At 46.5% G+C, this 12,978-nt stretch overlaps 1 protein-coding gene across 4 annotated transcripts in view; it reads left to right on the top strand.

The window, feature by feature from the left end:
- The window catches only part of ebf1a (EBF transcription factor 1a), an 822,218-nt gene that overhangs the window by 649,736 nt on the left and 159,504 nt on the right, over positions 1-12,978 (top strand). For all 4 annotated transcript variants that reach the window (XM_070878591.1, XM_070878590.1, XM_070878589.1 and 1 more), the window contains exon 10: positions 11,706-11,832. In XM_070878591.1, the coding sequence (XP_070734692.1) occupies positions 11,706-11,832 (127 nt within the window). The remainder of the gene's footprint in view (positions 1-11,705; positions 11,833-12,978) is intronic.

Here is a 12,978-nt window from a genome sequence, read left to right as displayed (position 1 = left end):
GGCACTTACTGTCTTAGATACTTGTACGAAGAACATTAAATTAGGGGAAGTTTGAGGGATTTGACAGCACCTGTGGATGCATTTCCCAGCAGTAGTATTGATTTTGGAATCCAAATTAAGTTATTTAACCCTGTGCTGACCAATATATTAGCCGCCAGAAGTGGCTAACAGCATGTCTGACTAGTAAATAGAAAATGAGTAATAGACACCATCATTGGGCATGTGATCTCAATACTCATATTCGTAAGGCCTTTGTGTATGTATTTGTATATGGCCGTTTATTGGTAATCCCGCAGAATCCCCGGCAGTTCTACTCATATGGCCAGCGGTATGCAGGCCTGCATGGAGCTGGTGCAGTTGCCATATTATGTCATGTGTGGGCCTCGCAGTGCTGTATTGATCCCAGAGAAATTGGTTGCCAATTGTATTTCAACAGATCAGCGACAGAGCACATAGAAACATAGACATAGAAACATGGAAACATAGAAACATAGAAACATAGAAACACCTCCATGAACACTCCACTTTCTCGACTTTGGTCAGATTGACCAGTAACACTCTGTAACCTCCCTATCTCTGTAATCTCCTTCAGCCTCACAACCCTCTGAGATGTCTGCACTCCTCAAATTCTGCCCTCTTGAGCATCCCTGATTATAATCGCTCAACCATCGGTGGCCGTGCCTTCAGCTGCCTGGACCCTCAGCTCTGGAACTCCCTCCCTAAACCTCTCCACCTCTCTACCTCTCTTTCCTCCTTCAAGATGCTCCTTTTTGCCATAAGCTTTTGGCCATCTGCCATAATTTCTTCTTATCTGGCTCAGTGTCAATATTTTTTTTGTCTTGTACACTCCTCTGAAGCACCTACATTAAAGGCATTATATAAATACAAGTTATTGTTGTTGCAAAATCAACAAATCCCTCTGGATCTGTGGGCTAGCACCCATTCACGCTTTTACTGGCACAGGCTCCTGCCCCTATTTAAGTGACCCAAACCCCAGCATTTTGGATCAGTTCAAGACAAGGACATCTGCCCCAGCTGACCACTGTGATCCACTCTAAGTTCCCTTCTCTCCATTTCTCTCTGTCCCTTTATCTTTCTATTTCTCATTATGCATTACTCCTTTTCTCTCAGTAGCTCTATCTTTCCTTTACTTTATTTTTTTTCTTTCAATCTTTCTCTCTCTATTTCTGTACCTATCCCTATCACTCTCTTTTTCTCTCTCCGTATCTCTATCTTTCCTTTACTTTATCTTTTTTTCTTTCAATCTTTCTCTATTTCTGTACCTAGCCCTATCTTTCTCTTTTGCTCGCCCTGTATTTCTATCCCTATCTCTCTCTCTTGCTCTCTCTCTATTTATGTCCCTTTCTTTCTTTTGCTCTCCCTGTATTTCTGTTTGTCTCTCTCTCAATCTTGTTGGCCACCCCCTAGGCCGAAGGAGGCAGACATATGGCAGCAATTTCCATTTGAATGACACCCTCTGGCCATTCCTGTAAACCTCAGACTGGCGAAATTCACCTCTTGTTCTTAAGCCTGGGGCCCACCCAGCGCCATATGTTAACAAAAGGGAAACTTGAATGGCTCAATATCCCCAGCATAAGCAGCAAGGGGTTAGATCTGATTTTGTATTATTTATATTAAAGATGACCTCTTTAACCCTGTGGATCCTGGAAGGGTTTCAGATTATAACACCATGGGACTCGAGCCTTTAAATGCTCTCAAGCCTTTATTGGCTTTGACTCAGAAACAAGATTTATGCAAAGTAAAGCTTGTTTTTCATTAGATTGAGCAGAAGTGCTGATTATTTACACATTCCCCTAATTGTCTCTGTTGGTAAGCATTGTTCAGTCGGTAAACTATTATCATTTAAAGCACATTTTTAAGCACAGTTCATGCAACAGAAAAATTGAATCATTTTACAGTCAATATAACACTGATTTCTAGATGGTTCTCAGACTTCCTCACTTCTCGTAATGTGGCAACTAGTAATTAAGTTAATATTACAGAATTCTTCCTTGGTGTTTATCTGTAGTGAGCTGTGGGCCCTCATCCTGCGCAATTTGCCCCTTTTATATTTTCAGGACAGCTTCCCCTAGGTCACTGACAAGGTAAATCATGTGTGATTTGTTTGAAAGTAGCGAGTGTGATTTTCATTTTTATTCATTTTTACCGGTTGGGACCTTCCCCGATAGCTGGGCAACATCTATAAAGGGCAGCGACAGGGAAATTGCTGCCCGGGAGGTAAGACTGAGCACCCAGCCGTAAAGGCGCGCGTAATGCTGCCGGGTTTATGCAGTCAGTTTCTTGCTGGTTCGCTGTGAACACGGGATTCATTCCAGGATGGCAAAATAAGCATTGCAAGATTACCCTGAGACATAATTCCCTTCTGGCTCTTAAAAGAGCAACGCCTTCATGAAAAAGTGTTTGGCAAACTTTGATCTGTTCACAAGTGCCCAGCATGATGCTGTAAATTGCATCGAAGCACATCACAGCTTCACTTGTGATGAAAATCATACCCAGCCTCTTCACCATGGCTACACAAAACAAGACAGGTAGAGTACTGCATGCGTACACTTCCAGGAGATTACGTGGCTGCAGCCAGGGAGGACTTATTTAGCCACGATGCTCCCACCCTCATGAGTGTGAGGCAGGCTTGATGGACCAGCTGGTCTTTTCCTGGCCGTCAATGTCGTATATTCTCGTGTTTCCGTGTGTGGCTGCTCATACATGCGTCCGTGTGTGCATGTGTGTGGTTTATGTGAGCGTCCATGTGTGTGCTTGCGTGTGGTGCAGGTGCAGGAGTCCATGTTAGGGTTGCCAACCCTCCAGGATTGGCCTGGAGTCTGCAGGAATTATACTTTAACCTCCAGGGCACCGCTGCGAGCAACTTGGGGAGAAAAATTATACAGGCATTCACAAATGTGTGGGGTTTCTTTGTTTCATTTTCTTGGAACACTTTTGTCAATTAGTTATAAACATATTTGGAGACGGGGTTGATTGAATCAAGATTCATCCAATCGGCTAACAAAGAGCCTGTTTACATTCCAATCGGCGTGGGAAGGTGGTGCCCCGTGAGGATGGACATTTCGAGCAACCAATGGCAGGAATGTGGGGGTGGGGCAATTGGAGGTGAGAACCTCCAGGAATATGTCCCAAGCAGAAATTGCTATCTTTAGGTGCTTCTCTAACCCTCTGGAGACATGAACACTGCTTCATTCACATTGCAGGGCTGCTGCTAATGTTAGGAGCTGGCATCACCAGCTGCACGTGATATAAAGGGGCCGGTAATACACCATACTGCCCAGCCCCTGGAGTCTCTGGGAAGGGAGGGTCAGCTGCTTGGCGGTGCAGGACTTGAACTGAAATGTCCTGCTAGCTCCCCCAGTGGTCTGTTGTGTAACTGCAGTGCTTGATGTGGTACCGAACCATGCAGATTAGGAAGGTCTCAACTTCGATCCCTGCTCTGTGTTGGGTTCCCTTGCCTCGGCCAGAATGGAATAGGTTCCTCACAATTGGCCTCAGCAGCCCTGGGTTAGGGAGGAGAAGTCAATTCGTCAAGGCCCCTACTTTTAAATGCTGTTGAGTGACCCCAGTGTGACTGGATGCGAGGTAAGGACAGGACCGGGTTTCGCTGTGATGATCTTCACGGTTGAATAGAGGCTGCCGATGCTCACTGTCTGGACTGGCTCATGAAGGACTGGGCACTCGGGTGAGACACCAGAGCGCTGCTGGTTCTTGTGGAACTGCACCCCAGCAGGAGTGAGGAACAGCTTCAGGACGGAGGAGGGAGGAGAGAAAATAGCCCCCACAGGGTTAAACCTAGCTAGAGGGGCGGGGGGGCGGGGAAATTGGAAAGGTTGAACAGCAGGCAAGTTTTCAATTTAAAATTAATTATGCTTAAATTTGTACCTGATAAAGGCTTGTTTATCTGGCAGCGCAAGCTGTATAAAGTCTGATAAGGAGTGTCTTAGCCTGGCTGATATCGATCATGGGGTCCCCTGATACTGATCGGGCTGTTAAATTAAGTGTTACACACATGCTGATTGTAGCACCCTGAAGGTACTCCTCAGCAACTGTGACAGAGCATCTCAAGTGGATTTGCAAATTAAATTCTGGAAAGGATCTTATTATCAGTTGGAATTCTCACATTGCTCCCCTTGTAGAGAACCTTTTTGCAGTGTTGTCACTGGGATTTCAGTCAAGTGCCATGGTGGGAGTAGAATATTTGATGCCTTGTCCTCTAGAACTGTGAAAAATGCCCAGTGGTACAATTTGCAACTCTCTTCCGCAAACGGCAATTGATGTTAGATCAATTGTTAATTTTAAATCTGAGATTGATAGCTTTTTGGTAACCAAAGGCATTAAAGGATATGGGGCTAGGGAGGGTATATGGAGTTAGGTCACAGATCAGCCATGATCTCATTGAATGGCAGAACAGGCTCGAGGGGTTGAATGGCCTACTCCTTTTCCTATGTTCCTGTATTCCTAATTATTGACTCTGCCCTTCCAAGCTCAGGTTGTGGTGGATGGAGCATTTTAACTGTGAGTGAAGTACAGGTCTGACACTGGTGGGTACAGGTCTGACACTGGTGGGTACAGGTCTGACACTGCTGGGTACAGGTCTGACACTGGTGGGTACAGGTCTGACACTGCTGGGTACAGGTCTGACACTGGTGGGTACAGGTCTGACATTGGTGAGTACAGGTCTGACACTGGTGGGTACAGGTCTGACACTGGTGGGTACAGGTCTGACACTGGTGGGTACAGGTCTGACACTGGTGGGTACAGGTCTGACATTGGTGAGTACAGGTCTGACACTGGTGGGTACAGGTCTGACACTGGTGGGTACAGGTCTGACACTGGTGGGTACAGGTCTGACATTGGTGGGTACAGGTCTGACACTGGTGGGTACAGGTCTGACACTGGTGGGTACAGGTCTGACATTGGTGGGTACAGGTCTGACACTGGTGGGTACAGGTCTGGCACTGCTGGGTACAGGTCTGGCACTGCTGGGTACAGGTCTGACACTGGTGGGTACAGGTCTGACATTGGTGAGTACAGGTCTGACACTGGTGGGTACAGGTCTGACACTGGTGGGTACAGGTCTGACACTGGTGGGTACAGGTCTGACACTGGTGGGTACAGGTCTGACATTGGTGGGTACAGGTCTGACATTGGTGGGTACAGGTCTGACACTGGTGGGTACAGGTCTGACACTGGTGGGTACACGTCTGACACTGGTGGGTGCAGGTCTGGCACTGGTGGGTGCAAGTGTTGAGATGGAGCTTGGGGTCCTTCCTGTTCTATATAGCTCTGTTCCCGAGCTTACAGACTAAGCTACTGATGGAGCATTTTATTTTACTTAAAGTTGTAAGACGCATTCCTCCTCAGGGCCACTGAAAATGTGTTTGTCACCCATTGCTCTTTTCTGTTCAGCCCAATATGAATCATATGGCTTTTAGTTTAAAATACCTGCTTCCAGTTGATAACAATTGATCACGTTTATTGCTGGCACACTGGTAGCCTGAGTGATAAAACTCTGGGTTCCACACAGTGGTGTCCTGATTTCCGTGCTGTACCCACTAACTCCCTCGCCTGGCACCAGAAGTCTTCCCTTTTAAAGAATGAGATGGGGGTATTTTGATGGCCTTGTGGTTCAAGGCACTTCCTGATGCAGCTTTGAGCTGTGCAGACCAGCTTGCTCCCCAGTTTGAGCTGAGTAAGCAACAAGAGCAGCAGAAGAGTAGGCCCCATTGCCCATGGGCTCGGAAGTGGAAAAGTTCCTGCTGTTTTATCGGCATTCGGCAATGCATGCGTGGGAGGTGTCAGGTCGGGGCAGGATTGAAGTGAGCAGTGACGCCCTCTGTGGTGGAATTGCCGAGTCATAGAAACATAGAAACATAGAAAATAGGTGCAGGAGTAGGCCATTCGGCCCTTCTAGCCTGCACCGCCATTCAATGAGTTCATGGCTGAACATTCAACTTCAGTACCCCATTCCTGCTTTCTCGCCATACCCCTTGATCCCCCTAGTAGTAAGGACCTCATCTAACTCCTTTTTGAATATATTTAGTGAATTGGCCTCAACAACTTTCTGTGGTAGAGAATTCCACAGGTTCACCACTCTCTGGGTGAAGAAGTTCCTCCGCATCTCGGTCCTAAATGGCTTACCCCTTATCCTTAGACTGTGACCTCTGGTTCTGGACTTCCCCAACATTGGGAACATTCTTCCTGCATCTAACCTGTCTCACCCCGTCAGAATTTTAAATGTTTCTATGAGGTCCCCTCTCATTCTTCTGAACTCCAGTGAATACAAGCCCAGTTGATCCAGTCTTTCTTGATAGGTCAGTCCCGCCATCCCAGGAATCAGTCTGGTGAACCTTCGCTGCACTCCCTCAATAGCAAGAATGTCCTTCCTCAGGTTAGGAGACCAAAACTGTACACAATACTCCAGGTGTGGCCTCACCAATGCCCTGTACAACTGTAGCAACACCTCCCTGCCCCTGTACTCAAATCCCCTTGCTATGAAGGCCAACATGCCATTTGCTTTCTTAACCGCCTGCTGCACCTGCATGCCAACCTTCAATGACTGATGTACCATGACACCCAGGTCTCTTTGCACCTCCCCTTTTCCTAATCTGTCACCATTCAGATAATAGTCTGTCTCTCTGTTTTTACCACCAAAGTGGATAACCTCACATTTATCCACATTATACTTCATCTGCCATGCATTTGCCCACTCACCTAACCTATCCAAGTCGCTCTGCAGCCTCACAGCATCCTCCTCGCAGCTCACACTGCCACCCAACTTAGTGTCAACTTAGTCTGTTGTGTTTGAGCCAGGCACTGGAGGCTGTTGGTGTGATTGAACTATGGGCCAGCAAGGGTCAGTTCATTCACAATAAGGGGGAAGAAAGTGAGCAGAAAGGCTGGAAAAGTTAGCCATTCTATAAGCAGGGCCACCCGCTCTGTTTGCTCGCTATTTGTTGAGATATTCGCGCACACTCAGTGGAATGAAATTCTTTCAGGCTGATCTCCTGGCCAGATTGCCCTTCCCTCGCTCTGTGCCTTTTTCTGCTTACCATGCTGAACGTGAATGAGTCCCGCGGTGTGCGTCAGTCAAACCCCCCCCCCCCCCCGACTCAGCGGGAAAAGCAGTGTTGGCTGGACCAGTAGCGGGCCTCACAGGGGCATGGTTCCTATTGGGCCATCGCAGTATGATACTGACAGTTGACCCTGAGAAATTCACAGGCCGCACTCCCCTGCCCTGCCTGCTGAAGGAAGAAGAGGAAGTCTAGCGACAAGAGGAAATGGTGGGCACCCGAGGACAGGAAGGAATATATATATATATATTAAACAAACTTCTTTTTGCTGACACACTGGTGTCTGTCCAAAAAACCCTCCATCAAATAGTCTATTTATATAGCAGAGGCACTAGGGAAGCCTTGAAAGATGCAGCATTTATATTGTGGGCCAGTTTCCATCGTAACAGAACACCTGCGGTACATGTTGACTTGATGTTATGATGCATGTCACCCACCGCCCGCACCGAGGTGGTGGATAGGGACTTGCTTTCTCACGCCTGCTCTGTCTACAGCCACTTTTACAAGACCACAGCAGCATAAAGTTGTCAACTCTGAATATATTCCTGAAGGCTTCATCACATAAGCCGCCCCAGGCTTCCGCCCTTGGCCGTCCAACACATCCATCCTCATGGCCCACTGCCTTACCATGGCCAACTGGAAAGCGATGCTGGGTGCCACTTGACTGTCAGTCAAACAGCTATTTTGCACTATCTCCAATATTTTTATAACTAATCAACAAAAGTGTTGAAAGAAAAGGGTAAAACACCATTTTTTTTTAATGCCTGTATGAATTTTCTCCCCGGGGCTGTTCACAGCAGTGCCCTGGAGACGATCTTCAATTCCTGGAGACTCCAGGCTAATCCTGGTGAGTTGGAAACCCTACAGCAGCCTGAGCTGACGCTTTTGGGACCATATTAATCTGACCCGACCTAGCGCAGGATGGCAAGTAAAATCAGGTGGGGTGTAAAACCGTGTCTGACCCGATCCCATCGATTTCTGTGTCGTGTGGGTCAGTTAGACCGACCCGTCTTTTTCTGCACAGTTTTCCATCCCTCCTGTGGGGACGAGGCTGGCCGGCGCTCAGCACCTGGCTGCAGCAGCGTGCCTGGCTCAGGGAGATGCACTGAAGAGGGGCTCATTTTCCAATACCCTTGATTTTTAATGCGCATTGACAGTGGCCGAGGTTCCCTGGTATTGGCCCGTATCTGAAAAATTACTCCTTATATTTTTATTGAGCAAGGAGACATCAACCCAACTACTTCAACAACAATAAATGACAATTCCTACATTCTATATTTCCTGTTTAATTTACAAGCATTCACCAATGGCTTACCTTGCTCTGCCCATTTTGATATTGAGCCTTACAGACCAGGAAAGTTCCAAGTACAACAACAACAACTTGCATTTATATAACGTCTTAATGTATTAAAATGTCCCACGGCACTTTACAGGAGCATTATCAAACAGAAATTAACACCAAGCCAAAGAAGGAGATATTAGTTTTTATTAGATATTATGCTTGGTCAAAGAGGTAGGTTCTAAGTTGCATCTCAAAGGAAGGGAGAGAGGCAGAGAGGTTTAGGAAGGGAATTCCAGAGCTCAGGGCCTAGATGGTTGATGGCATGGCTTTCAATGGTGGGGCGAAGTAATGAGGGATGCACAAGAGGCCAGAGTTGGAGGAGTGCAGAGATCTCGTAGGGTTGTAGGACTGGAGGAGGTTACAGTGATAGTGTGGGGCTATGAGGGGTTTGAACATGAGGATGAGAATTTAAAAATTGAGGAGTTGATGGACCGGGAGCCAATGTAGGTCAGCGAGCACAGGGGTGATAGGTGAATGGGACTTGGTGTGAGTTAAAATACGGACAGCAGAGTTTTGGATGAGCTCAAGTTTATGGAAAGTGGAAGCTGAGAGGCCGGTCAGGAGAGCAGTGGAATAATTGAGTCTGGTGGCAACAAAAGAATGGTTGAGGGTTTCAGCAGCAGATGGGCTGAGGCAGGGGCGGAGACAGGTGATGTCACGGAGGTGGAAGTAGGCGCTCTTAGTGATGGAGAGAATATGAGATCGGAAGCTAAGGCCAAATAGGACTGCGCGGCTGGGAACAGGCCGGTTCAATCCCTGACTAGTGTTTGGATAGACAGCCTCAGCTTTGGTGGCACTCTGGCTGTCACAGTTGGCCTCAGAAGCCCTGCGAGGGGAAAGATCATTCACAGTTTCTGCTCCTGATCGGTATCCAGTAACATCTGTGGGTGTCAAACAAGGACACCACTGTCCCACTGCCGAACTCCAAATGAAGGATGGACACTCAGGCGAGATGCTAGTGAGGAGTCTATGGGATATTGTCCCAGCGACCCATCAGTGCCTTCAGGAGAGAAAGGGAGAAAATTAGCTGGAATAAGCATAATTCTATGCATTTCTAAATATTAGTGAATGTTAACTAAATCAGAAAAGTATAAACTTGTGACCTATTGTTACAACTCCATGTTCTTGAAAGTACACCAAGGGATCCCAGCAAACAAGTAATTAACTGCGTAATGTGTTTGCCTATAATGCCTGTCCCTGCACCTTAACCCATTAATTTTTAAAATTAGGAGGAAAGACACTTTTTATGCATATCTTTCTCTGTCTCTGTCTCTCTCCATCTCCATGCACTGCCTCACTGGTCTCAGTAATTACAATGTTTACATTTTCTAGCTATCAAAGAAAACCATGTAATAATTAGAAGCTGTCTGTTCAATTTCAAACTTCAACTGATTTTTTAAAAAAGGTATAAAATTAGGATGAGGAAAGACTCTGTTTTTGTCAGCTGAATGCACTTTCTGAAGTTTATAACAGTATGATTCGCACACCAACTAAAGCTACAACAGGCATGTGATCAGTGCAGTTGTAAGGTCTGCCATCAGATCATAGAGTCAACACTTTGGGCTAAGGTATCTAGCCCAAGCCAATGTCATATACCATCTAACTCCAACTGGTATATTTTGCATAACATTTTGCTGTCTATTCATAGGTTTAAGATAAGAATTAAATGCACGGATCAAAGAATATATTTAGAAAATAAAGGCTACTCATTTACAGGTTTCATAGACGAAAGGACAGAGTTTTAGAATTCAATCCCCAAAGCCCCAGTAAAGAAACCCAGATCACCAATTAATATAGATGGATTTTGTAAATCACTGATCCTGCTGTTATTCCCCCACTGGGTATTAACAAAGCTCCTGTTGTAAAGTAGTAAATTTCTGACTCAGTATGAGCAATGTCATGGGAGATCCGCTGGTCATTGGTACATATTAAATCTGGAATATTATTAACCCTAGTTATTATATTAATATTAGGCTAGTAGGGCAAGAGAACATAAATTTAAATTTGTGAAAAGTAAATGTAAAACTTAAATTGAGGATAAACTATTTTCCTCAGATTTTAGCATCAATTTTAAGCTAAGCCTCCCCCAGCGCAAAGGGAACGGGTTTGGGGTCACACACTCATTTTGCACCTCCCAGAAATTACACTCCATTGACTTCATCGGGCAGGGTTCAAAACGGATGTGTGACCCTCCACTTCACTCCCACCTGGTGGGTTATGTTAAAATCGATGCTAGATGTTTGGAATAATCTACCAGACAGATTAATAGAGTCAAAGGCATAAGGGTCATTGAAAATACAGCTAGATGTTAGGCTCGGTTAGTTAGGGTACTGGAGGGATAAACTTTGTTGGTTCTTCTCTGCGCCCCCTTGACCGTTTTAATATTAACTTTTAATTTCCGGTTCTCAACCAATATTTTGAAAGAGAAATCTCCTGAATCTGTATCTGCGCAGGTGGGCGTGCGTGTTGTCACCCAGTCAGGTAATGGTGCCGCGACCATTCAGATGTTATTTGGCCTCCTCGCTACCAAATACGTCCAAATTAAAGCGGCCAGCAGATTCAGAAAGAACGTTAACAACCGGGCACGTGCAAGGTTTGCTTACGCAAAATTGCTCAGTAATTTGTGTCCTTCACCATCTGACGGCACTTTCCCAAGGTGAAAGGTCCTAGTGAAGGCAGCGAGTAACGGCCTACACAAGCAGGCCAAGCCTGCTCATGGCAAAGGCTCAGGCCCAAGAAAACGTACCAGGCCCAGCTATCAGTAAGGCCCAAGGATTATCTCCACCAGCCCAAAGGCATCTAATAGCAATGGCACTGGGACTTTTACAGGGTTCTTTTCAATAGCAAGTACTTGCTGTCAGAGACAAATGTGTGAAGTGAAGGGAATACCAATTCCTATAGAAAGGAAATCCCCTTCCACCTCCTCCCCCTTATTATCTGCGGAATGTATTCTAAAATAAAGTAACTGGTTACAATAAAACACTTTTATGAACCTGACTCCTGTTGCACGTTGTGTTCGGGGCAGGAAGTCGGCCAAGCCGCATCAGGCCAGGAGAATACAGAGTTAATTGCTTTACAACTGCGTTGTAAAACACTTTTAATACTTGTCAGTACATTTTAATGTGCATTCTATCAACAGAGTATTAGGGCAGTGACACGTTTATTGCGGGTTTGAAAAAGCCCTGTTTACTGAAACTTGGCAGTGAAGTGCTGCTGAAGAACCACACTTGATAGCCTGATGGCATTTTTACTGTGCTTTATTGCAGCTAATCACCCCACACGCAATTAGAGTGCAAACCCCTCCCCGGCACATCCCCGGTGTGGTGGAAGTCACACTGTCCTACAAGTCGAAACAGTTCTGTAAAGGGACTCCAGGCCGATTCATCTACACAGGTAAGCAAGCCTGTAGCTGTGGTTTTTTGGGGAAACTTGTTGGTGTTGTGGAAAGGCCGGCGGTTCATTTTGTTTTGCTCCTTTGTGGTCTCGGAGATCGTTTGTAACCTTTGTTGGTTGGTGGTTCTTTCCAGTGGTCCTGCTCATATCTCGCCGTCATATTAAACGCTCCATTAGGTTGCTCTGCCAATGGTAAGTGCTGCAGACTTGTCAAGGTCCCTGATTTAATCCCTGATCGATCGCTGCTCAATTTCAGCCAGAGTGACAAATGACTTTGTTTTCTCGGGACAGCTAGCATTCTGCCCCTACCCCGGGACAGCTGCAGGAACCCATGCATGTTTGGACATTGGGCGAAGACAGCAATGATCCCCCAATGGTCAGAAATGGCATGCCAAGACTAACTATTCAGGGTCATGTCCACCTGAGGGTAGGTTCTGGGAGTGGAGGGAGAGGGTGGAAGAGGGCAGCCTTCCAGTGCTCACCTCTACCACCTCATCATCATAGGCAGTCCCTCGGAATCGAGTGAGACTTGCTTCCACTCTTAATATGAGTCCTTAGGTGGCTGAACAGTCCAATAGGAGAACCACAGTCCCTGTCACAGGTGGGACAGTTAGTCGTTGAGGGAAGAGATGGGTGGGACTGGTTTTCCGGATGCTCTTTCCGCTGCCTGCGCTTGATTTCTGCATGCTCTCGGTGATGCGACTCAAGGTGCTCAGCGCCCTCCTAAAAGGACAAGGGCAGCAGGCGCATGGGAACACCATCATCTGCAATTTCCCCTCCAAGTCACACCCCACCCTGACTTGGAAATATATCACCATTCCTTCATCATCGCTGGGTCAAAATCTTGGATTTCCCTCCCTTACTGCACTGTGGGAGTACCTTCACCACATGGACCACAGCGGTTCAAGAAGGCGGCTCACCACCACCTTCTCAAGGGCATTTAGGGATGGGCAATAAATGCTGGCCTTGCCGGCAACGCCCACTTCCCAAAACGAATACATTTTTTTTTAAAACTGTTCGTTGGCAGAATCAAAAGGTGGTGGAGGGGAATAAAAGGAAGTTGCTCCATTTATGTAGTGTGGGGTGCTTTATCCATGGTGCCCGCCTCCACAATGCCTCTTCAGTGACCACTGCAAGCTGTGCCAG

This window comes from Pristiophorus japonicus, chromosome 4 (assembly GCF_044704955.1).
Source record: "Pristiophorus japonicus isolate sPriJap1 chromosome 4, sPriJap1.hap1, whole genome shotgun sequence".
NCBI classification, from domain to species: domain Eukaryota; kingdom Metazoa; phylum Chordata; class Chondrichthyes; family Pristiophoridae; genus Pristiophorus; species Pristiophorus japonicus.
This window is presented reverse-complemented; position numbering and strand designations above follow the sequence as displayed.